Raw genomic sequence first — 24564 nt, forward strand, 5'->3', positions numbered from 1 at the left:
ACTCAAAATGGATTAAGGACCTCGGAATCAGACCAGAGACCCTGCAGATTATAGAAGAAAAAGTAGGTCCAGATCTTCAACATGTCGGCTTAGGACCAGACTTCCTTAACAGGACTCCCATGGCACAAGAAATAAAAGCAAGAATCAATAACTGGGATAGATTCAAACTAAAAAGCTTTCTCTCAGCAAAGGAAACTATCAGCAATGCGAAGAAAAAGAGCCTACAGAGTGGGAAAATATCTTTGCCTATCATACTTCAGATAGAGCAGTAATCTCCAGAATCTATAAAGAACTCAAAAAACTTTACTCCAAGAATTCAAATAATCCAGTCGACAAATGGGCTAAGGAAATGAATAGACACTTCACAGAAGAAGATCTACAAGCAATCAACAAACATATGGAAAAATGTTCAACATCTCTTGTAATAAGAGAAATGCAAATCAAGACCACCCTAAGATTCCATCTCACCCCAATTAGAATGGCGATTATCAAGAATACGATCAACAACAGGTGTTGGCGAGGATGTGGGGAGAAAGATACACTCATACTTTGCTGGTGGGGCTGCAAATTAGTGCAGCCACTCTGGAAAGCAGTGTGGAAATTCCTTAGAAAACTTGGAGTGGAACCACCATTTGACCCAGCTATCCCACTCCTTTGCGTATACCCAAAGGACTTAGAATAAGCATACTACAGAGATACATCCACATCAATGTTCATAGCTGCTCAATTCACAATAGCCAGACTGTGGAACCAATCTAGATGCCCTTCAATTGATGAGTGGATAAAGAAACTGTGGTATATATATACAATGGAATATTACTCAGCCATAAAGAATGATAAAATTATGGCATTTGCAGGCAAATGGATGAAATTGGAGAATATCATGCTAAGTGAGATAAGCCAATCTCAAAAAGCCAAAGGACAAATGATATCTCTAATAAGTGGATGATGACACATAATGGGCGGAGGGAAGGGTTAGTGTTAGGGTTAGAGTTAGGGTTAGGGAGGGGGGCAAGTATGGAGGAAAGAAGCACTGCATAGAGGGAAAAGATGGGTGGGAGGTGTGGGGGGAAGGGAAAAAATAGCAGAATGTATCAAACAACATTACTCTATGTAAATTTATGATTACACAAATGGTATGCCTTTACGCCATGTACAAACAGACAAACAACATGTATCCCATTTGTTTACAATAAAATAAAAAAAATAATAATCATTAAAAAAAAAAACTGGAACAAGTCAAGGAGGCCCTCTTTCACCACTTCTATTCAACATTGTCCTTTTAACTGTAGCCAGAGAACTTAGGCAAAAAAAAGAAATTAAAGGAATATGAAGAGGAAAAGAAGAACTCAAATTATCCATACTTGCTGATGATATAATTATATATTTAGAGGAGCCAGAAAATTCCACCAGAAAATTTATAGAACTCATAAATAAATTCAGAAAAGTAGCTGGATAAAAAAAATCAATGTTCATATTCTAATGTATTTTATTCATAAGTAATGAACACTCTGAAAGTGAAATTAGGAAAACTACCCCATTCACAATAGCCTCAAAAAAAAAAAAAAACTAGAAATCAACTAACCACAGAAGTGAATGAGCTCTACAATGAGAATTACAGAACACTAAAGAAGAAAATTAAAGAAAACCTTGGAAAATGGAAAGACCTCCTATGTCCTTGGGTAGGCAGAATTAATTTTGTCAAAAGGACCTCACTACCAAAAGTAGTATACAAATTCAATGCAATTCCAATTAAAATCCCAATGATGTACCTCACAGAGATAGAGAAAACAGTCATGAAATTCATTTGGAAAAAAAAGAGACCAATAATAGATAAAACTATCCTTAGAAGGAAGAGTGAAGCAGGGGGCATCACAAGACCAGAACTTGAACTATACTACATACCAATAATAACAAAAATTTAGTGGTATTGGCACCAAAATAGACAGAAAGATCAATGGTACAGAAAAAAACAACACAGAGAAAGACCTACATAAATACAGTTTTCTCATACTAATCAAAGGTGGCAAAAACATATAATGGAGACAAGATAGCTTCTTCAACAAACGTTGCTGGAGAAACTAGAAATCCATATACGTAAAATTAAATTAGAACCCTATCTTTCAATTTGCTGAAACTTAACTCAAAATGGATCAAGGACCTTGGAATTAGACCAGAGATCCTGCACCTAATAGAATAAAAATAGGTCCAAATCATCATCATATTGGCTTAGGATCAGACTTCCTTAACATGACTTCAAAATCACAAAAAATAAAAGCAGGAATCAATAGTTAGGATAGATTCAAACTAAAAAGCTTTTTGAACAACTTGAAGAGAGCGCCTATAGAGTGAGGAAAATCTTTGCCACACACAGTTCAGACAGAGCACTAATCTCCAGAATCTATAAAGAACTCAAAATTTTACACCAAGAATACAAATACCCCAGTGAATAAAAGGGGTAAGTAAATAAGCAGACACTTCACGGAAGATCTACAAGCAATCTACAGATATATGGTAAAATGTTCAATATCTCTAATAATAAAAGAAATTCAAATAAAAACCACCCTATGATTCCATCTCACCCCAATTAGAATGACCATTATCAAGAATATGAGCAACAGTAGGTGTTGATGAGGATGTGGAGAAAATGTGCAATCATACATTTCTTTTGGGATTGCTAATTATTGCAGACACTCTGGAAAGCAATGTGGAGATTCCTTAGAAAATTTGGAATGGGACCACCATTTAGCCAAGTTATCCTCCTCCTTGGCCTACACCCAAAGAACTTAAAATAAGCTTACTATAGTTATGCAGTCACATCAATGTTCATAACTGCTCACTTCACAATAGCTAGATTGTGGAACCAACCTATATATTCTTCAATTGATGAATGGATAAAGAAACTGTGGTATATATACACAATGAAATATTACTCAGTCATAAAGAAGAATAAAATTCTAGCATTTGCAGGCAAATGGATAAAATTGGAGAATATTATGCTAAGTGAGATAAACCACTCCCCCCCCAAAAAAATGGTCAATTCTTCTCTCTGATAAGCAATGATAAAACATGACAGGAGGTGGGAGGGAGGCAAGAATGGAGGAAGGATGGATTTTATAGAGGTAAAAGAGGGGTGGGGAGAGGGTGGGGGAAGAAGAAACAATAGAATGAGAGAAACCTCATTTTCCTATGTAAATGTAAGATTACACTAATGGTGAGACTCTACTTTATGTACAACCAGAGAAACAACAGTTGTACCCCATTTGTGTACCATTAATCCAAATAAATAAATTTTAAAAGTCATCTTGCTTCTTCAGGAACTTTTGACATGCCTCTGCATGGCAGCAGAAAATGTCTTTAGAGTTTGCTGGAAAGAGGACATATCTACGTCTGTCCAAGTTGCCACAATAGGGTTGACCGGGACATACACATAAGTTCTAAGATGGTGAATTTACATTAGTCAGAATGGGAGTCATCCAGAGGTTTCAGTAAGAGAATAAGGTTGCCTAGAGTTAAGTGGAGAGTGTGCACTGGTGTCAACAGTGTGCTCACCCACAACAACCAGAGGAAACCTAACACTGGTGGGAGAGAGACCCTCAACCAGAGAACACAGAGTACCCTAAAAAATGCTTGGAGAAGGGAGATTAAGACCAGGACTCAGAGAAAACTGAGCACTGGCTGGAGTGTGGTGCACAACCACAGTACAGAGAAGACCCTGAGCAATTGTGGGACTGGCGAGGTTAAGAAAGAACCCAGAAAAGATTGAGCAATGTTGAGCTACCTATGAACACACACAGAAGCCAGAGAAAGTTGAGATAAGATTGGCTATGGGAACTTAGCATATGGCACAGAGGTGACTGAGCACTGCTGTGTGAGGGGTGCTCAGAGGTCCCATAATATTCTGAGCACAGCTGGATGAGTGGCAATCACCCAGTGGACTCAGAGGAAGCAGAGTTTTGAAGGGTAAAGGGTACTCCAAAACAATATTTAGGAAAAGCTTAGCACTTCTATGAATGGCACTTACCATAGGATTCATATGATATTGAGAAATGGTGTGTGAAGGGAAATTAAGTACAGGACACAGAGAAGACTGAGCACTGTCAGGAGAGTTGTGCTCACCCACACGATCAGAGGATTGTGAACTAGGATTCCCTTTGGGAACTTGGAAGAGAACAGAGAGAAATCTGAGCACTCTCAGGTGAGGGGTGCTCAACAATAGGATGAAGAAAAAAATAGCAAAATGCTTTTCACATTAACAGGCCACAGGGAGGCCTGCACTCCTGGGGGCCTTGCCAGACTGCTATTTTTTCTGGTCACAACTCACAAGGTCTGTCCTTGATCACATTTTGCAGGCTTCCTTTAACTGGGAAGTTTCAAGAAGCATCAAATAGCTTTCTCCTGCCATAACCATTGTTCAACTGATCTGGTCCTTCTTGTCTTCACCAGGGCTTCCCACAGGCAATGCCCACATGCTGAGAATGGGATCCCTGTCCCTAAGGCCAGGAGGATGTAACAGAACTCAGGGTCTGCATCCCCTGCTATACTCTACTCCACCAGAGAGCAGCCTCAAACTTAAATGCCCCTCTTCTGAGGTTGGGATAGATTTGGTGTCTTACCAGGAAGACTAAGCTGCACCTCAATTTGGTTTCCCATTTCATTGCTCTCCTCTTGTTCCTGAAGCAGGTCAGCCACAGAGTCCACTCAATGGGGACAGCAGGTGCAGCCTTTGTTCCGGGGCTAGGAGAGAATTTGGCCAGGCTGCTGGCCCAAGATGAGGGACAGGTAATGATTGTTCCTGAAGCTGCAAACTCAGTATTGTGCCCTGAATTTCTGACCCTCAGAGCCAGTGTTGATTTCATCACCACTCCCGACAAGATGGAAAGATGACTTTTATGACTTTGGTCCCAATGTCTGACCCTAGAAAATCCTTCCCAGTGGGCACACAGGCCCTGATCTTCCCTGATGCTTGCCTTTGGGTCACTCCTTGAGACCATTTGGGGGTTCTCTTTCCAGTTGGGCCAGAGTCATTTTGAATTCTTTTTCTGAAAGGGGCATTTGGGTGTTTGTGACTGTGGCATGATTTGCAGGAAGAGAGGAGAGATGCAGAGCAACTGGGTTAATTTACAGAAAGTGTTTGCAGACTGAGTACAAGAATCCTGGAGAAAAACTGTTCAAGACCCCAGCTGTGGGTACAGTCCAGGAGCTGCCAATGTACTACAGAGCATCAATCCCAGGTCCTGAGGGTGAACAAGATGCCGTCCTCACTGCACAACCCCTGAAATGGAGCCACCAGACTGACCTGCCATGTCTGCTTCTCATCTTCACCATCTACAGGTTTCCTTTCACATCCCCAAAGAGCATTTCATGCCACATAAGGACCCTGCTCTGTGCCTTACCTTTCTGAATAAATATCTGCCTGTGTCTCTTCTGACAGGTACTGAAATCTCTCTCTGCAGCATGTCAAGAACCAAAAGAGTTGAGTTGAATCCCTCTCTTCCTCCTAAGATCTCCTGGGGACCCATCTGGTGATGACAAGTTTTTATTTCAGAAGCACATAGCCTGCTCCTGGGGTGCCTATGGTGTTGTGAACATGAAGTTAGAGCCATCTACACACCTGGTGTTCTTCCTAAGACATGTGCCATTCTAAGAACAGAACTGCTCAGCAGCACGCCTGCTGTCCCAAGCCCTGGTAGAGCTGGAACCTCAGCTTCCTCACTAGACCAGCCCCTGCCAGGAACTACAGCTGCCCAGAACCCACCTAAGATGTCCTCCTGGAACTTTGAACAACTTTAGCCAGGATTTTCATGGCTTCCTCCATTTGTCCTTTTGTGCTAATGGGTTTGGGGGTTTTGCCTGGTATATTCAATTTTGGTTTTGCACACTTAAATGATACATCTAAATGTGTATCTTTTGGCTCTCATTCCCTCTTCTCCCTCACTGGAAGTTTTGGTTATTCAAGTTACTTAGGGGACTGTTCCCTAGTTAGCAGGTTAACTCACCAGCACCCTTGAATTGAAATCTGCTTTCCTAAATAACCCACCTCCCTTAAAACAGAGTGAGGAAGAAAGAAAATTTACATGAGACTGCGCATTGAAGACTTGCACACAAGATCCTAAAGTTGGTAGTGGCAGAGCCACAAGGGTTATATTCAAAACATAAAGGGGACCACTGTTACAATAATAAGCAAATTACAGCTGTCCGTAACAATTGTGTATGCCTGTAATTCCACTAATCTGGAGGTGAAGTTAGGAGGATCTCAAGTTCAAGAGCAGCCCCAGGAGCTGAGACTATATCAAAAAATAAAGAAATATATTATTATAATTATTATTTATTTAATGATTAAAAATAAATAGTTACAAGGCAAATTATAAATTAAGAAAAGCCCCAGAAAGTTCCCTGAGCTAGAATTTCTTGGCAGTTGTTCCCTGTACCTCTTAGAAGTGTCAGGCAGGGTCAAGCAGAACACCTGTCCTTGGTGGATACCTTGGGAAAACTGATCTGGAATACGAAAGCTGGAGAAATCTCTGGTGTGGAGTGAAATCAAAGATATTCTTAGATTAAAATAAAAAATAAATCAATAACTGCATCACTTTCTATAGGACAGGATATAATTAAAGTTAATTTCAAGCAAAACTTTCAAATTTTCTAAAATATTTGATAAAAGTATAAGTTGATGACATCTCTTTTCTATAATTTTATAAACAACAATAAAAATATTCCAAGAAAATTACATATAAAGTGGACATTTGAAGGTTTAATTGTTGTAAAATCAGGGTTGTTGATGAGAGGATGTTTATAGAAGATTGTTTATGGAGATTAGCAAAGGTGTTAAATCAAACCTAATCATCCATTAAAGCATCTACCCCACCCTCCAAGAAATGCAATCACTTGGAAGAAATGGGTGTGGTTTCAACAGCAATAAAAGGACACTTCAGGAGCCAAACTCTTTATTCGCCAGAACCCACAGAGTGTCTTTGGGACTGACTGGGAGATTTCTGAAGTCTGCCACTAGCACACAGAGGCCCTGATTCCTGCAAAGACTTCATATTATTGCTTCTGAAGCAAGTATTGGGTTTCACCAAGTTGCTTAGGGCCTACTACGTTGCTGAAGTTGATCTTGAATTTGCAATCCTCTTCCCTCAACCTCCAGTCTCCGGGTTTACAGGAAAAAGAAAAAGAAAAAAGAAAAATGGACTCAGACATCCTGCAAGCATTCCAGAGAGAACTCACCTGCTCCATCTGCCTGAACTACCTTGTAGACCCAGTTACCATGGGCTGTGGGCACAGCTTTTGTCATCCGTGTCTTTGCCATTTTGGGGAAGAAGCTCAAACTCCTGCTCATTGCCCTATGTACAGGGAGCGATCACAGCAAAAAGACTTCAAGACCAATATTCATTTGAAGAATCTGGTATCTATTGCCAGACAGGCCAGTCTCAAGCATTTCCTGAACTCTAAGGAGTACATGTGTGTTATACATAAGGAGAGAAAAAATATTTTCTGTGAAGAGGACAAGAACCAGCTCTGTTTGCTCTGCTCCAACTCTGAGGAGCACAGGGCTCACAGACACTGTCCCATTGAGGAGGCTGCTGAGGAATACAGGGAGAAATTTGTAAAACAAATGAGATCTTTTTGGAAAAAGATGAGAGAAAACCAGAGAAATCTAAAAAGGGAGAACAGAAAAATTAACCAATGGGTTTGTATGTGCATTTGCACAGAGAGGCTACCAAGGCAGCTTATCAAATAGTGCATCCAGATGACCATGAGGAGGAAAAAGAACATTTGGAGACACTTATAAAGGAACACAAAATTACTATACAGCAACTTAAGAAAAGCAAAGTGAAAATGCTTCAGAAGAGGAAACAGCTAAAGAAAGTCTTTAAGGAGCTAATGAAAACGTGCCATAAACCAGATGTGGAGCTGCTCCAGGATTTAGAAGACACATTGGCAATGTGTGAGTTAGTGGTGCTGCACATGCCTCAGCCTGTGAGGCCACAGCTCAATGCTCAACCCATCACTGGACTGGTAGACAGACTGAAACACTTGCAAGTGAACTTTTCCTTCCATAATGGAATAAACAGTCGCAATATCATGCTGTTTGATGATGTGAGAAGTCTGATATTTGGACAAGACAATAAAGATGAATCTTTGAATTCGGTCAGATCAAACTTCTTTGCCACATGGGGAGATCAGGCCTTTGCTTCTGGGAAATATTACTGGGAGCTGGATGTGAATGACTCCTGTGACTGGGCTGTAGGAGTCTGTAGGGATTCTGTGGTAAGGAAGAATCACACCATGATAGAATTAGAGGACGTGTTTCTCCTTTTAAGTGTGAGGGAAGAAAAACATTCCAGTCTCTTGACTACCTCCCCAATATTTTTTCTGCATGTAGAGAAACCTCTGGGATGTATTGGTGTGTTCCTTGATTTTCAAAATGAAAGTGTGGGTTTTTTGAATGTTGCCCAAAGTTCCCTTATATGGAGGTCACCTACTGGGTTCCTGAATTTCCCTGTCAGGCCTTTTTTTTTCCCCCCCGCAGGCCAAACAATTATGGATAATTGAGGAACCTGACTTCTCTGTGTGGGGACTCCAAATTTGAGAGACTCCTCCTCAGTTGAAGCAAAGTAATAATACTGTAGCTATCTTTTTTCTCTATCTTTATATAACCTCATTTTATTAAATATGAAGATAGGACACAATGTAAAATTTTATTGGCTCAATTTTCCTTTAATAAAAATCATATTTAGTGGCCCATCAAAAAAAAAATCCTAAAGTTGAGATTTCTGACCAGATGGCCTCAGCTTTTTTCCATGAGTAAAGCATGACTAGTATCTGATTGTCCTTTCACACACTTAGCACATTGCTGTTACAAAATACCTGAGGTAAACAACTCACTAAGAGGAAAGGTTTTAGAGGTTTCACTTCATGGTTACCTGATCCTCTGTCCTGTGGCAGCAGAACACATTATGATGGGAGTGTGGCAGATGAGGCCTGAGCCCCTCATGGCAGCTGGGTTGCAAAGAGACAGAAAGGGCCAGATCCACAAGCCCTAGCCTCCTCTCACCAGGCCCTACCTCCTAAGTGTTTCACCTCTACCAACAGTGCCACAAACTAGAGACAAACTTCAACACATGTGTCTCTGGGTGCACACTCCTCTGAAACTCAGCAGGACACAGGTGGTCTCCTGAAGCAGGGTGTGTAACTTCAGAGGATCAGGTGTTGTTAGTGAAGAGACAATGGGTTAACAAGGCTGCAGTCATCTCTCCCTGCCATTTTGCTGTTGTCAGTATTCTGCCCCTGACACACCCTTTTACAACCTAGATCATTAGCCTGTGAACTTTCTCATCAGTCATTGGTCAGATTATTATTAGTCCACAAAATTCCACTATTTGACCCAGTCCACAGAGTGGAATTTGGAGACAACTGGAAGGGAATGAGTGCAATTAACAGTCCAAGAAGAATGTGTTTTGTGACTGTGTGACCTTAATGCTTGATGATCCCTTCCCTATGTTTAAAGTATACCTGTGAGAGGATTTGGTGCTCTCATGAGACAGGCACAAGGAGCACAGACTCTGACATGTGAAACACAGAAAGTGATCTCCAGAATCCAGAATGAGGTTCTTTCCAGGCACAAAGGCTGTCAGTGCAGTGATCTTGGACTATGAGCCTACAGAGCTGAGCAGTAATGTCACTGCCTGTTGGTCAGTATTGCTTGTCTTCAAGGAAATACCTGAGGCAGCTGACTCTATGGAGAAGAGCTGATTTCCCTCAGATTTGGCATGTGTAAGCCATGGAACCTGCCTCAGGCCAGTTCTGGTGAAGGCCTCTTGATCTGCCAATGGGCACCACAACAGCAGGGTGTGTGAAGCAAGCATCCCATCTCCAGGTGAAGTAGACAGGCTCTGGTCTCTCAATCACAATCCTCCCTGACCATCACCCTTTGTTCCAGAGCACCCCCTTCCTGGATTTGCTTCACTGACCCCAAAACAGCCCAGTAGGCCAAGTTTCAAAGATACCCAACTTCTACCCTGTGCCACCCTATAGAGCAAGCCTTCACTCACAGTGGAACCCGCTGGTTATTACAACCACATCCAAACCACAGCATACTACCTTTGAACCCCAGCAGCCAGAAAGGACCAAAAGCCCTCCTATCCTTACTTCCCTTCTTAGGACCCAGGAAAATGAGCAGTGGGGGGTTAACATTCTGATGAAGGAAGAACATGCTGAATGGTCAGACCCAAATGCCCCCCTCTTCACCCTGCTGGACACAGAATATAAATGCCTGCAGTTTTGTTTGTTTTATAAAAATCTTGTGATTCCCCCTGGAGCCTAGTTTAAGTTAGCATACTGTCACCATTTTCTTTTATGTCTCCAAAGGCCAGAGGCTACCCACAACTTATCCCTCTCCAGCACTCTACCTCTAGGCCTGATGGACAGTTCTGCTCTTTTGTGTCTGATCATCAAGCTTCCATGGACTATTTCATGAACAGAATCCAGGTCTTGAGATATGAAAGACTCCTTGTTCACCCAGGGATTCTGCCTGCCCCTATTCCATTCTCCCTTGTCCCTCTTGTGACCAGAGGCATTCCTAGCAGAAGACCACACTGTGGAGTCACTCCAGTGTCTGGCTCTACTGCAGCAGCCAGTGAGTGGAGACTGCTTAGAAGTGTCCACCTCAGGGACTGCTGCCTTCAGTCCAGAGCCTGAAGCAGGGTTCTAGGCAGCAACCTCTAACTCCAGCCAGGGAAACTGTTTGCATTGCCAGGCTATAGTTAGGTTTCCCCAGTATGCCTGCATCCACCAGGCCTGCCCAAGGTCTGGGCTCCATGCCTCTACTGTCACAGGTCCCTAAGGCCATCCTGGACAAACCAGAGTCCTCCATGCACCTATAGGCTCAGCATCCTCTTTGTTTGGCAGCACTGTCACAAGTTCAGCTCCAGGAGGTTCCTCCCTACATATACTTTTATTCAATTTATTTAATGAATTGATTCATACTGAAAAATTTAATTCAGGAATCTTTACCTCTGAGTGACAATCATATTTTTATTTTATTTTGACACAAGGTCTGGAAGTTCCAAAGGTTACCCTCAAACTTGCATCTGCTTGCCTCAGCCTTCCTGGGGTCAGGTCGGTGCCACCTTCCCAGTGGTGGCTTTTTAGAAAGTTCTCAGTCTCTCATCCTGACCTAGAGGTCACAGCTTGGTTAAACATGAAGATCACTTCAACTCCTCTTATTTGTCAATTCAAATTATGCTAAATAAACATTATTAAAGATAAAGCCACTACTAGTCTTGGTGACATCACCCTGGCCCACAGGTTTTCTTCTAGAACCATGAGTGTCTTGCATAGGAAGAGGGTCTCCCAAGTGAGCTGCTCCCTTTGGGATGCTGCAGAGACTCTCTGAACACCTGCTAGGCATCAACATTGGTGTGGGGCAAGCGGCTCACTGCAGGCATCAAGGGATGTAGATAGGGTGGCCTGTGTCCCCTCCCTGGGCACCAAACTCAGAAGGGTGTTCACTTGTGTCAACCTGCTCCTGCGGTTCCTCCTCCTGGCCATGATGCTTATCCCAGTACCAGGGAGGCTGAGTCAAAATGATCCCAAATTCAGGCCAACCTTACTTTCTATATGAAATTCTGGTAGTGCTTGGTCATTTTAAAAAGTGCATATCTTTTAGGACACCAATGGTTAATGAGTAAAAGGCTAATTGAAACAACATTGATCACGGAGTGTATCCCTATAATCTGAGTAATGAATATATGGGAGTTCAGACTTTTGTATATGTTTGAAGTTTTATTTTGATAATTTAATATTTGATCACAACGTTTCCTTTTTCTGGGTGATTTTTTTAAAGATCAGGATTTCTAACACTGATAATTTGCAACATATTTCTTTTCCTTTTAAAATAGGTAATACCAGTAGCAAATTCATGTCTAGAGTTTCCACTATCTTTAATTTTAAGCAGGGGTGGTGGGGAGTTGAACCAAGGTCTCACACATGCTGTGCAAGTGCTCTGCCACTGAACTGCTACTCAAAATATGTTTCATTCTGAGACAAGGTATCACTACATTGCCCAGATTGGCTTTAAATTTGTGATGCTCCTGCCTGTACTTTGTGAGTGGCTGGGATCACAGGTCTGTGCTACCATGTCTGGCCCATGATACTATACATTCCATGCATGTACTGTCTCTTAATTCTTTTATGCATAAGCAAAAACATTGTACTGCCCATAAATGTTATGATGATCTAATAGACACACACAGTGGGAAAGTAGTGAGTAAAGACAGAGGTCATGAGGAGTTGGGATATGAATGTGCAAAAGATATCTTAATATGCCCCAGCAGAGTGAGAGGAGGCTCAGTCTAATTTTCAGCCAAGTAGGGGTTTGCTTTCACTAGTGGATGAGTGGGCTGTAAATACTCAGCACCCCAGTAGCTTTTAGTGAGAAGGCAGCACAGCATAGGTGAGCATAAATCCACCATATATTAGTTCAGCCAGGGCTGGATATGGTCTTGATCTGTGTCAGAGTTTACACACTTAATGCTCCATCTAATGGGCACTGTTGAATTTTAAATAACACATGTGGACCTTGAGTAAAGTGTTCCCTGTGTAAATCTTGCTATTTTGTCCTTGCATGTCTTCAAGGGTACATGGAACTATGACTAACCTTTGGATGACCCCTAGGAATGTGACCCTCAGAGTGATCAGATGGTCATGGTTAATGGTCTTGTTTTGTACACCTGACCAATGGAATGGATCATTGCAGCCTATCAGGACTGCCATGTATGTACATCAGCATGCTTGTTGTCTGTATAGCTTCATCATAGAGTCTATATTTCAGCAACCCTGAGTGTGATGTAGCATGATGCCTCTATGTGACCACCTCTCAGTAAAAGCATCAGACAAACACACTTGGCCCACTTGATCTAGGCACATATCCAGTTTTCTGCTGAAGAGAAGCATGTTCTGTGTGTCCTCAGATGGGGAAATGGTCAGAAGGCTGTGCTCCACTTCTCTGGAGCTCTCCTGAGATATGTCTTTTCCTGATGCTCTTGGTCTGTATTTTTCCTTTCTAGGAAAACTAATCCATAAATAAATAAATAAACAGATGTCTTTGAGAATATGAGGAAGACAGCACCTGCTGAGAAGTGAGAGACAATTTCCTGTACCTTGCGACAAAGATGTGAATAGACCACAGCTAGTCATTTTGGAAGGTTCCAGAAGGGGCAAGGAGGGTAAGGGGCAATCCATAACTATATTCAGGGAGAAATGAGCACCAGTGTGCGATGGGCCCTCACCGCAAAACTCAGATGACATTCAGCAGTAGTGAGTGAAGGAAGATTAAGTCAAGGACATAGAGAAGACTTATCACTGTCAGGTGAAATGCTCTCACCAACAGGACACAGAGAAGACTAAGAACTATCAGGTAGAAGGTCCTCACCCGCAGAACTCAGAGGAGTCTGAGCAAGAATTGCCTTAGAGAATATTGAACAAGACAGAAAGAAGACTGAGCAGTATTAGGTTAGGGTGCTCACCCAAAGGACCCAGAGCAGAATGATCAAGGAATGATTAGGGAACTCAGGAAAAAAGAAACACAGAAAACAGCACTGTTAGTTGAGGAGCACTCACCCACAGGACCCAAATGGGACTGGGGAACAACAGGTTAGGCAAACATAACAGCATAACAAAGAAGGCTGAGCCATGTCAGGAGAGGGGCTATAACTAAGAGGTCCCAGTTGAATCAGAGAATTAGTGCATGGGGGCCAATCTCCCACATGATTCATAGTACCCTGAGCAATGTTGCATAAAGGGAGATTTAGGGCAGAACCCAGAGAAGACTGAGCACTGATGGGAGAGGGGCTCTCACACATAGAACACAGAAGACCCTGAGAAATTATGGGGGATGAAGATTAGGGCAGGAAGAAGAGAAGCTGGATTAATGTTTGATGAGGTGTGCTCTAACCCAGGAACCAGAGGAGCCAGACATTTTTTGGAAAAGTGGAATGCATCAAGATGATTCACTGGCTTTATACCCTTATCAAGAAAGTGCCACAGGATATGATCTCAGTTATGTCAGGGGTGGTGTGACAGTGCTGAATTTTCAAATGTCTGGGAAGTCCTCCATGATGATGGAAAATTGTTCATGACTACATTTCATGATGTCCCTTGAAGGGTTGCACTGAGCCTGACTCAGGTCTTAGAAAGTTTACTCTCTTGTCAAAAGAGAGTAACCAGTGACATATCAGAGAAGAGCTGGAAAATACTTAAATATATGCTTTCCATTCACTCTTCAGTGTCTGGAGCCAGCAGGCCACACCCCCGCCTCGCCACATGTTGAGCTAAGATGGTGTCTGCCAGATGCTGGCGGGGCATGCCTCTCCTGCACACATAACTGTCAGACAATACCAGGTGTATCAGACTAGATTGTGTGGTGCTTCATGACTGGCCACGTACACTTCCTTATTTGAGCTCTGGCACACGGACTAGTCTTGCCTTCGTGCTTTCCCCTGATTGGTTTTTGTACTTTATATTAACTGGGTTTATTCCCCTAATAAACGAGACTTGATCAGGCTTTTGTCTTGTCTCCATTTCTCGTGTCTTTTGTCTCTACCAATCCCAGCTCCATCCTCCAGGTTCCCGTTGGAAGACCTGTGGGTCGGGACATTTGGCACTCAATGTGGGGCGTGGATAAGGGGGAATTTGCCAGGGAAGTGGCGTCTAATTGTTAGGCCGAAAAAAGTGAAAGTCAGTTCAACAAAGATCACCAAAGGAGCCTGCCACACCGCTCTTAAAGGTACAGTAGCACCTAACTATGGGACAAGAATTAAGTAAGCATAAAGTTTTTGTTAAGCAATTAAAAGAAGCTTTAAAGACACGGGGAGTAAAGATTAAGAGTAATGATCTTTTTAAGTTTTTTGACCTTAAGGACACCTGTCCGTGGTTCCCACAAGAAGGAAGCATTAATATAAGAAGCTGGAATAGAGTGGCGGATGCCTTGGGAGATTTTCATAAAACATAAAGTTTCTATTACAGCTTTTACTTACTGGAGTCTCATAAAGGAACTTTTAGAACATTCAACAAATGATTCTGATATAGCAGCAGCAGTTACTCAGACAGAGGACATTTTAAAAGCAGCATCAAAACAGGATCTTCAGGGAGAGCCCTCCGAGGATAAGGGGGAGGGAGATCTTATTTCCCTTTAGAGTGAAGATGAGGAAGTTATGAGTCCTTTTCCAGATGCAGGCAGCACAGATGTTAAAAAGAAAACTCAACATCAGAATGAAGCTCCACCTAAAATTTATCCTTCATTGAATCATTTTAAATACCCTTCAAACGAGAATAAAATATATAATGAGGAAGTTGATTGGGACCTCATAAATGAAGAAGCCTCAAAATATCATAATCCCGACTGGCCACTTAAACAAGAACAGTCCATTTTCTCGTATCCACCTCCCTATCACACACCCTCTGCTCCTATAGCAATGGCAGTGATAGATCCAAAGGAAGACCTTAAAGAAAAAATTAAACATTTAGAGGAACAAATAAAACTAGAGGAACAATACCAAGCTCTGATTACCAGGTTACAAAAATTAAAGACAGGCAATGAGTCAGCGCCCAGTCCTGATGGATTTAAAAGGGATATTCACCCTCAAATTCTACCTGGACAACAGTGTCCAAGAGGAGGAGTTCCTTTAACCAACAGAGATTTAAAACCCCCTCCTTTAAGTGCTCTCCCTGTTACTGAGACAAGGGATAACCAGGGGCAACCCTGGAGGCACCACACTGGCTTTGATTTTACTATCATAAAAGAATTAAAAACTGCTGTTTCTCAGTACGGGGCTACAGCGCCATACACCCTTGCTATTTTAGAATCCATAGCAGAAAATTGGTTAACACCACAGGATTGGAATACTTTAGTCAGAGTCACCCTAACTGGAGGTGACTTCTTGCTTTGGAAGTCTGAATATTTTGAAAATTACAAAGAGACAGCTAAAAGAAATCAACAAGCAGGAAATGGGTGGACTTTTGATATGCTCACTGGAGTAAGTGATTATGAAACCACTGACAATCAGATGCAGTATGACCCTGTAGTGTATGCTCAGATACAGGTGGCAGCCACTAAGGCCTGGAGAAAATTGCCTGTTAAGGGAGACATCAGCATGTCTCTTACAGGAGTCAAACAAGGCCCCGATAAGCCCTTTGCTGACTTTGTTCATAGGCTTATAACAATGGCTGCTCGTATTTTTGGCAGTTCTGATGCAGGTCTTGACTATGTCAAGCAACTTGCTTATGAAAATGCCAATCTCGCATGCCAAGCTGCTATAAGGCCATACAGATAGAAGACAGATTTAACAGGATATATTCATCTGTTCTCAGATATAGGACCTTCTTATCAGCAGGGCTAAGCAATGGCGGCTGCTTTTAGTGGACAGACAATGAGGGACTTTCTTAATAATAAAGACAAAAACAAAAGGGCCTGTTTTAAATGTGGCAAGGGCGGGCACTTTGCCAAAGACTGCAGATCAGATTTACAAAAAACCCTTGAGCCAAAATACCTGGTCTCTGCCCTAGGTGCAAGAGAGGAAAACATTGGGCTAATGAATGCAAGTCCAAAAAAGACAATCAGGGAAATCCCCTTTAGACACATCAGGGAAATGGGAGGAGGGGCCAGCCTCAGACCCCAAAACAAGCTTATGGGCCACTCAGTTTTATTCCAGCCAACAGCAGCAACAACAATCCATTTCAGACCTTGGCAGAGCAACCCCAGGGAACGCAGGATTGGACCTCAGTTCCACCTCCCATGTCATATTAACTCCTGACATGGGCCCTCAAGTCTTGAATACTGGAATTTTTGGCCCATTTTCCTCAGGTTATTTTGTCTTAATTTTAGGAAGAAGTAGTTCTACCATGAAAGGTTTACAAGTACTCCCAGGAATTGTAGATCAAGATTTCTTGGGAGAAATTAAGATCATGGCTAAAACAGATAACAACATTATTACTGTTCCTCAGAGAGAAAGAATAGCACAGCTGATACTGTTACCATTAGTTCCAACCAAACACCCAGTTCAAAATCCTAGGAGAGGAAATGGAGGTTTTGGATCCTCTAATGTATATTGGGTACAACACATAACTGATCAAAAACCTTCTTTGACCTTATGGCTAGATGGCAAATCCTTTACAGGTCTAATAGATACAGGAGCAGATGTGATCATAATTAAACAAGAGGATTGGCCTTCTTCTTGGCCTACCACAGAAACTATGACTAATCATCGGGGTATTGGTCAAAGTACAAATCCAAAGCAGAGTTTTAAATACCTCATTTGGAGAGACAAAGAAAATAACACAAGTCTCATTAAGCCTTATATCATACCTCATTTGCCTGTTAATTTGTGGGGAAGAGACCTACTATCTCAGATGAAAGTAATCATGTGCAGCCCCAATGAAAGGGTTGCTGCCCAAATGCTATCTCAGAGATATACACCATGAAAAGGACTAGGAAAGGCTGAAAATGGTATTTTACATCCCATTCCCAATGTAGGACAGATAGACAGAAAAGGCTTGGGAAATTTTTTATTTCAGCCATTGACATGCCTGCACCCCAACTGTGTGCAGATCCAATAACTTGGAAATCAAATGAACCAGTTTGGGTTGATCAATGGCCGCTAACTTCTGAAAAACTTGAAGCTGCTCGAATGTTAGTGCAGGAACAGCTAACAGCCAGACATATCATAGAGAGTAACTCTCCTTGGAATACTCCCATATTTGTAATTAAGAAAAAATCTGGTAAATGGAGATTACTACAGGACTTAAGGGCTGTCAATGTCATTATGGTGCTCATGGGAGCCCTACAACCAGGGCTGCCATCTCCTGTAGCCATCCCTCAAGGATAGTTTATGGTAATTATTGACCTCAAAGACTTTTTTTTTATTATCTCTCTACATGTAGATGATCAAAAAAGATTTGCTTTTAGTCTACCATCAATAAATTTTAGAGAACCTATGAAAAGATATCAGTGGAAAGTATTGCCACAAGGGATGGCTAATAAGTCCAACCTTATGCCAAAAATTTGTCGCTCATGCCTTACAACCTATTAGAGATTCTTGGAAACAAATGTATATTATTCATTATGTGGATGATATACTCATAGCAGGACAATCAGGAGAACAGATATTACTATGTCTCACACAGCTTAAACAGCACCTGACTGCAGTAGGATTACAAATTGTTCCAGAAAAAGTTCAGCTACAAGACCCTTATACTTACCTAGGTTTCCTGCTCAATGGTCCTAGGATTATTAATCAAAAGGCAACAATCAGGAGAGACCATTTAAATACACTTAATGACTTCCAGATGCTTCTAGACGATATAAATTGGCTTCGACCATAGCTTAAATTAACCACACGGGAGTTAAAACCATTGTTCGAGATATTAAAAGGAGACTCTAATCCACAATCATCCAGGACTATATCTCCTGATGCATTAGCTGCTCTTAAAAAGGTGGAGGATGCTATTTCAGGTCAATTTGTTACCAATATTGATCATTCTCACCCCTTAACGCTCATTATATTTAATACTTCCATCACTCCAATGGGTCTTTTCTGGCAAGATAATCCTATTATGTGGATTCATCTTCCTTTCTCACCCAAAAAGGTGCTATTGCCTTATTATGATGCAGTAGCTGACCTGATTATCATGGGGAGAGAAGATTCTAGAAAATATTTTGGAATAGAACCATATAAGATTATTCAACCCTACACCCAATCTCAGGTCAATTGGCTGTTACAAAATACTGACACCTGGCCTATAGCTTGTGCCTCATTCACAGGTGATATAGATACTCATTATCCACCAAATAAATTGGTTCAGTTTTGAAAACTACATCCTTTTGTGTTCCCTCTTATTATTAGAAGAGAGCCCTTACACAACGCTCTTGTTGTCTTTACTGATGGGTCATCCACAGGAACAGGTGCTTACACCTTACTTGATAGAACTGTCACTTTCCAGATGAAATGCACATCTGCCCAACTTGTTGAATCACAGGCTCTTATTGCAGTTTTATCTGTCTTTCCCAATCAACCCCTTAATATCTACATAGACAGTGCCTACTTAGTGCACTCAGTGCCACTCCTTGAAACTGTCTCTCAGATCAGACATGTTTCTAAAACAGCATCATTGTTCCTTCAATGTCAGACATTCATCCATAATAGAGGGGAGCCTTTGTTTATGACACATCAGAACTCACTCTGGCCTTCTGGGGCCATTGGTTAACGGCAATAGAATTGCTGACACAGCCACCAAAGTGGTTGCAGTAGCCTTTTCAGATAATATTAAGCAAGCTCAAGACACTCATAACCTATGTCATTCAAATTTCTGCTCTCTTTGGTTACTCTATAAAATCACTAGGGAACAAGCAAGGCAAATAGTAAAAGGCTGTACCATGTGTGCTACTCATCTACAGGTTCCACATCTAGGAGTTAATCCTAAAGGCCTTGTCCCTAACATGGTGTGGCAAATGGATGTTACCCATTTCTTAGAGTTTGGTATTCTAAAATATATTCATGTTTGCATAGATACATTTAATGGATTTATATTGGCTACACTTCAGGCTGGAGAAGCAAAGAAACACGTAATTGCCCATCTATTATATTGCTTCTCAGTCTTGGGCATACCTAAACCAATTAAAACAGATAACGGACCTTGATATACAGCAAAAACCCTCCAAAAATTTTGTGAAAAATTACAAATTCAACATGTCACCGGAATTCCTTATAATCCTCAAGGCCAAGGGATGGTCAAAAGAGCACATCTCTCTCTTAAAACTACTATTGATAAAATAAAAAAGGGGGAATGGTACCCAATCAAGGGTTCTCCCTGTAATATACTCAATCATGCTTTACTCATTCTCAATTTTTTAAAAATGGATGATCATGGGAAATCTGCCACTGATCATTTCTGGCACCCGGAATCTCAAAAGCATTTTGCCATGGTAAAATGGAAAGATCCATTGGATGGTTCATGGCATGGTCCAGAACCAGTCTTGATCTGGGGTTGAGATTCAGTCTGCATCTTCTCTCAAAAAGCTGATGCAGCCAGATGGCTGCCAGAGCGCCTTGTCCGCCAAGTTAATGAAGTTACCTCCTCCAGGGATAAAAATCATCCCTGAGAGTCCTTTCTTTTCCTTCCACAGGAATGAACAAAACATTGCTTCTCTGGATGATGGCTGCCTGTTCACCGCTCTCCTACAGCCTTGCAGGGTTTGAGGACCCTGCTAAGGCTTGTGAGTATTTACTGGAGCTTAAAAACAAACCATGTAAGTGTGAGGGAGGATTTATAATGAGTACTGACGAGGCAAGTTACAAGCCATCATACATTGGTAACCTCCCAAAACAACACATAGAGATAGATTGTGGCAGTCACATCGCATTTTGGAAGACACATACTCTGTGGTACTGTATCAAAAAACCACAAATTATTCCCCCAGTTAATGGCAAATCTGCACCTTGTTCTTGCACGACCTTTCACACTTCCTTCCATAGCTCTTGTTATTCCTCAGCTCAGACCTGTTCTTCAGGGAACAAAACCTATTTTACTACTACTTTAATAAAGTCCCATTCGGGATCATCTGGAGGGGATTGGTCTAATAACCCTGGAAAATTAAGTGTTGCCTCATGTCCTGCAGACCTAGTGAGGAAAACAGTTTGCTGGTCTATTATGGCCCCACTATATGTGTCTGACGGAGGTGGTCCCCAAGATTCTAATAGAGCCAAACAAGTCCATGAAAAAATTCAATGGATGTACGAGGAACTGCACCCCAGTCTGTTATATCACCCACTAGCATTACCTAACCACAGACCTTCTGAGATAGACCCTGCCACTTATGATATCCTCGAGGCCACTCATGCCTTGTTTAATTGGTCTAACTCTCCCTTGACTGTAGATTGTTGGCTTTGCCTACAACAAGGATATCCTGTTCCACTAGCTATCCCAATTGATTATAGAAATAACTCTGCTACCCACCTCACAGTGATAAGTTATAAGACTATGACCAATCTTGATGCATCATGGTCCAGTTTTACTGGTAGAAATTGTTTACCGACCACCATTTCTAGTACAGCCATTCATGTACTCCAATACTACTTGCTTTTTTTCACCTGGCTATAATAATACCTGGCATTTAGATGTAGGGCCTATAAAATTTAGTGGTTGCTCTGAGACATTCACTCTTTCACAGCCATTGTGCCCCCCTAATGGCACTGTGTTTATTTGTGGAGGTAATAAGGCTTTTACTCAACTGCCTATCAACTGAACTGGACTATGTGTCTTAGCTGCCTTACTCCCAGATGTAGACATTATTCCAGGAGATGAGTCTGTCCCTATACCAACAATTGATTACATTACAGGGTGACCTAAATGCACTGTCACTTTCATTCCTCTACTTGCAGGACTTGGAATAAGTACAGCAGTGGCCTCGGGTACTGTTGGTTTGGGGGTCTCTCTTACTCAATATACTAAATTATCCAGACAATTGATTTCTGATGTACAGATATTCTCAAGCACCATACAAGATCTTCAAGATCAGGTAGATTCCTTGGCAGAAGTGTCCTACAAAACATAAGAGGTTTAGACTTTCTAACTGCCGAACAGGGAGGCATTTGTTTGGCTTTGCAGGAGAAGTGCTGTTTCTATGCTAACAAGTCAGGAATCATTAAGGACAAGATCAAACAGCTGCAAGAAGACCTAGAAAAACGCCGACAAGCACTGGCTGATAATCCACTATGGACTGGATTCGGTGGACTCCTTCCTTATCTCCTTCTCTTCTTAGGTCCCTTCCTTTGCTTGCTGTTCAGTGTATATATAGGTCCTTTGATATTCAACAAGATTATGGCTTTCATTAAAGCTCAAATTGAGGCTATACAGGCAAAACCTATTCAGATTTATTATCATCGACTGGAGATGATGGATTGTGATGGTGCAACACTTGATCAATATTAGATCCTAATAGACCATCACCCCTGTGCGCTGAACTGGACAGCCAATGACGGGTAAGATTCATGAGAGCTCATACCAACCTAAGACAGGAAATGAGGGCTAGAGTCTCATTATCCAATGATGGATAAGGATATTGCTCTGTCATGGACAACCTAAGACAGGCGCAGTTCCTGAGGGATTGTCACCCCAGCTCTATAAAATAAAAAAGGGGGACCTGTCCAGAGCTGGCAGGCCACGCCCCTGCCTCACCACATGTTGAGCTAAGATGGCACCTGCCAGATGCTGGTGGGGCATGCCTCTCCTGCACACGTAACTGTCAGACAATACCAGGTGTATCAGACTAGATTGCGTGGTGCTTCACAACTGGCCAAGTACACTTCCTTATTTGAGCTCTGGCACGTGGACTAGTCTTGCCTTCATGCTTTCCCCTGATTGGTTTTTGTACTTTATATTAACTGGGTTTATTCCCCTAATAAACGAGACTTGATCAGGCTTTTGTCTTGTCTCCATTTCTCGTGTCTCTTGTCTCTCCCAATCCTCACTCCCCCCTCCAGGTTCCCGTTGCAGTCCTGCAGGTCGGGACACTTCAGAAAGATGTCAGAAATACTGGAGGAGCAACATTACTCATAAGATCTCAGCAAATTGAGGAATGATTTTGAAATTATAGACAATCAATAGTGGAAGAATATTCTCAGTGCTGTGGAAAGTGATATCCATTAAAATTGTCTAGAGTTTTCAGGCACTGGAGAGGAGACTCTCTGCATGGCACCACCAAAGTGCTATTGAGGTTATAGAAAAGAAGAAGTATTCATATTTTGTCAGGTTTCCACTCTAGTCTTTGAAATGACACACAGATAAGGACTGAGATGGTACACTGATGTTACCCAAAATGGGATAAACCCAAAGATTTCACTAAAAGTGACAAGTTGCCTAGGGCTCAGTGAAAAGTGAGCACAGATGGTGGCAGTATGTCCTCCCACATTACCCCATGAGGACTGACTACTGTTGGGAGATGGTGCTCAACCACAGGACCCAGAGGAACATGACAGTAGTGTGGGACTGGAGATTAAATACAGGACCCAGATAAGACTGTGCAATATTATGAGAGGGGTACTCATTGACAGGATGCAGAAGACCATGAGAGATGTTGAGGCAAGTGAAGTTAAGGCAGAAACAAGAAAAAGTTGAGCAATGTTACATTATATATGATCACACTCAGGAGCCAGAGGAGTATTAAATAAGTTTGGGTCAGAGCTTAGCAAATGACACAGGGGAGACTGAGACTGCTGGGTGAAAGGTGCTCACCCAGAGGTCCCAGAATTTACTGGACACTGCTGGATGAGGGATGCTCACACAGAGGATACAAAGGACACATGGTACTGGAGAGTATGGGGAACTCCAAAACAATATTCAGGGATAAATGAGCACCTGTATGTGAACGGCCCTCATCACAGGATTTAGATGACACTAAGAAATGTTTTGTGAAGGCAGATTACAGACAAAGACCAGAAAAAACTGAGTACTGTCAGGTGAGAAACACCCACAGGACTCAAAGGAGTCTGAGCAAGGAGTATTTGGGGAAACTAAAACAGAACAGAGAAAAGACTGATCACTCTAAGATGAGGGATGCTTACCAAAAGAACACAGAAAAAATTAGAAAAGAATGGTTAGAATGCTAAGAAAAAAGAAAGAGAGAAGACTGAGCAGTAATTGGTGAGGGGTGAAAAAGCACATGTCTTTAAACAGACTGAATAAGGAATGGTGAGGTGAAAATAGAAGTTTAAATAGGGAAGTTTGAAGCAATGTTAAGAGAGGGGCTACCACCAAGGGGACCGAGTGAAATAAAACACTATTGTGGGGAGGGGCTCACCCACAGGACTAAAAGTACAATGAGCAATGGTGGATGAGGGGAGATTTGTGCAGAACCCAGAGAACACTGAGCACTGGTGGGAAAAGGGCCACTTACCCAGAGGTCTCAGCAGACCCTGAATAATGGTGTGATAGGAAAGGATAAGAGAAAATCCAGAAAAGACTGAGCAATGTTAGACTATAATCACACTCCAGAGTCAGAGGAGGCTGAGATATGATTGGTTAGATGGACCTAGCACAAGGCACATGGTAGACTAAGCACTGCTGGGTGAGAGACCTTCACCTAGAAGTTCTAGATTATACTGAGAAATGTTGGATGAGGAATGCTCACCAAAAGGAAACAAAAGAGACAGAGTAATGGAAGTTAAGGGACACTCCAAAATAATACTCAGGGAAAACTGAGCATCTGTTTGTGAGTGGCACTCACCACAGGTCTCAGATGACTCTGAGAATTGGTGTTTTAAGTGACATTAAGGACAGACCCTAGAGAAGACTGAGCACTAGAAGTAAAGGGGTACCCCCAAACAGAAAATAGAGAAGTCTGAAAAAGTGTTCCCTTGTAAAACCTGGAAAAGGAGAGAGATAAGATTGAGCAGTATAAGGTAAGGGGAGCTCACAAAAAAGGGGGAGAAAAGAATGAGGAAGGAATGCATAGGGAAAGTAGAAAAAAGAATCAGAGGAGACTGAGCACTGTTAGGTGAGTGGCAC

The 24564-nt window shown here is 42.0% G+C and overlaps 2 protein-coding genes and 1 long non-coding RNA gene across 3 annotated transcripts in view; 1 reads left to right on the top strand and 2 right to left on the bottom strand.

The window, feature by feature from the left end:
• The window catches only part of LOC306646623 (zinc finger protein 610-like), an 827359-nt gene that overhangs the window by 183920 nt on the left and 618875 nt on the right, over positions 1-24564 (bottom strand). The window lies entirely within an intron of this gene.
• LOC306646653 overlaps positions 1-24564 on the bottom strand; it is a 214013-nt gene that overhangs the window by 95716 nt on the left and 93733 nt on the right. The gene's annotated exons all lie outside the window — the stretch shown is intronic.
• Positions 7190-8559, top strand: LOC306646448 (tripartite motif-containing protein 43-like; the record flags this gene model as incomplete). The annotated part of the gene is given in 2 exon segments (XM_079115068.1): positions 7190-7694; positions 7697-8559. Coding segments are annotated over 2 exon segments (1368 nt in total).

Source organism: Sciurus vulgaris (assembly GCF_902686455.1).
Source record: "Sciurus vulgaris genome assembly, chromosome: 16".
Lineage (NCBI taxonomy): Eukaryota > Metazoa > Chordata > Mammalia > Rodentia > Sciuridae > Sciurus > Sciurus vulgaris.